General features: G+C 46.7%; 1 protein-coding gene across 1 annotated transcript; it reads left to right on the forward strand.

The window, feature by feature from the left end:
- Positions 1-6: 6 nt before the first annotated feature.
- On the forward strand, positions 7-1,581 carry LOC111668642 (uncharacterized; the record flags this gene model as incomplete). Its single annotated transcript, XM_023424746.1, has 1 exon — positions 7-1,581. A coding segment is annotated over one exon (1,575 nt), but the record flags the coding sequence as incomplete, so codon positions are not given.
- Positions 1,582-1,586: the final 5 nt, after the last annotated feature.

Below are 1,586 nucleotides of genomic sequence, written 5' to 3' on the forward strand. Positions count from 1 at the left end.
AATGAAAGACTGAAAAGACAAGCTGAGGATGAAGCTTATCAGAGGAAGCTGTTGGAGGACCAGGCCGCTCAGCATAAACAAGACATCGAGGAGAAAATCACTCACCTGAAGAGCTCGTCTGTCTCTGAGCTGCAGCGTCAAAAAACTATTGTGGAAGAAACTCTGAAGCAGAAGAAGGTGGTTGAAGAAGAAATTCACATCATCAAGATCAACTTTGAGAAGGCATCAAAAGAGAGGTCAGATCTGGAGGTGGAACTAAAGAAGTTGAAAGGCATCGCAGATGAGACGCAGAAAAGCAAAGTCAAAGCTGAAGAGGAGGCAGAGAAGCTGAAGAAGCTCGCTGCAGAGGAAGAGAAGAAAAGGAAAGAAGCTGAGGAGAAGGTGAAGAGGATTACTGCTGCAGAAGAAGAGGCAGCCAGACAGTGTAAAGTTGCTCAGGAGGAAGTTGACCGCCTCAAAAAGAAAGCTTCAGAAGCAAATAAACAGAAAGACAAGGCTGAGAAAGAGGCAGAGAAGCAGGTCATTGTGGCCAAAGAGGCAGCACAGAAATGCACCGCTGCAGAACAGAAAGCTCAGGACGTTCTCAGTAAGAATAAAGAAGACATCCTCGCTCAGGAGAAGCTGAAAGATGAGTTTGAAAATGCAAAGAAACTTGCACAAGCAGCTGAGAAAGCCAAAGAGAAAGCGGAGAAAGAGGCTGCATTGCTCCGTCAAAAAGCAGAGGAGGCTGAAAAACAGAAAAAAGCAGCGGAGGATGAAGCTGCTAAACAAGCCAAAGCTCAAAAAGATGCAGAGAGGCTGAGGAAAGAAGCAGAGCAGGAGGCGTCTAAGCGAGCAGCAGCTGAGGCAGCAGCTCTGAAGCAGAAGCAGCAGGCTGATGCAGAGATGGCCAAACACAAAAAAGAAGCAGAACAAGCTCTTAAACAGAAGTCTCAGGTCGAAAAGGAACTTACGATTGTTAAACTGCAACTGGATGAGACAGATAAGCAGAAAGCAGTGCTGGATGAGGAGCTTCAGAGAGTCAAAGGTGAAGTTAACGATGCTGTCAAACAAAAGGCGCAGGTGGAGGATGAACTGTCCAAGGTTAAGATCCAGATGGATGAGCTCCTGAAACTTAAGATCAAAATCGAGGAAGAAAATCGCCGCCTTATGAAGAAAGACAAAGATAACACACAGAAATTACTTGCAGAGGAAGCAGAGAAGATGAAGAGCTTGGCGGAGGATGCTGCCAGACTTAGTGTGGAGGCTGAAGAAACAGCCAGACAGAGGCAGATTGCTGAGGCTGACTTGGCTGAACAGAGAGCTCTTGCAGAGAAAATGCTAAAGGAGAAAATGCAGGCCATCCAAGAGGCTAGCAAACTGAAAGCTGAGGCTGAGGAACTCCAGAAACAAAAGAAGCAGGCACAAGACAAGGCTAAGAAACTGTTGGAGGACAAACAGCAGATTCAGCAGCGCCTTGATAAGGAGACAGAGGGTTTCCAAAAATCATTAGAGGCCGAGCGAAAGAGGCAGCTGGAAGTTTCAGCTGAAGCAGAGAGATTGAAACTAAGGGTGAAGGAGCTCAGTGACGCTCAGACAAGAGCTGA

Source organism: Seriola lalandi, unplaced genomic scaffold (genome assembly GCF_002814215.2).
Source record: "Seriola lalandi dorsalis isolate HSWRI2012SDOR001 ecotype SW California unplaced genomic scaffold, Sedor1 jcf7180002004184, whole genome shotgun sequence".
In the NCBI taxonomy this organism is placed as follows: domain Eukaryota; kingdom Metazoa; phylum Chordata; class Actinopteri; order Carangiformes; family Carangidae; genus Seriola; species Seriola lalandi.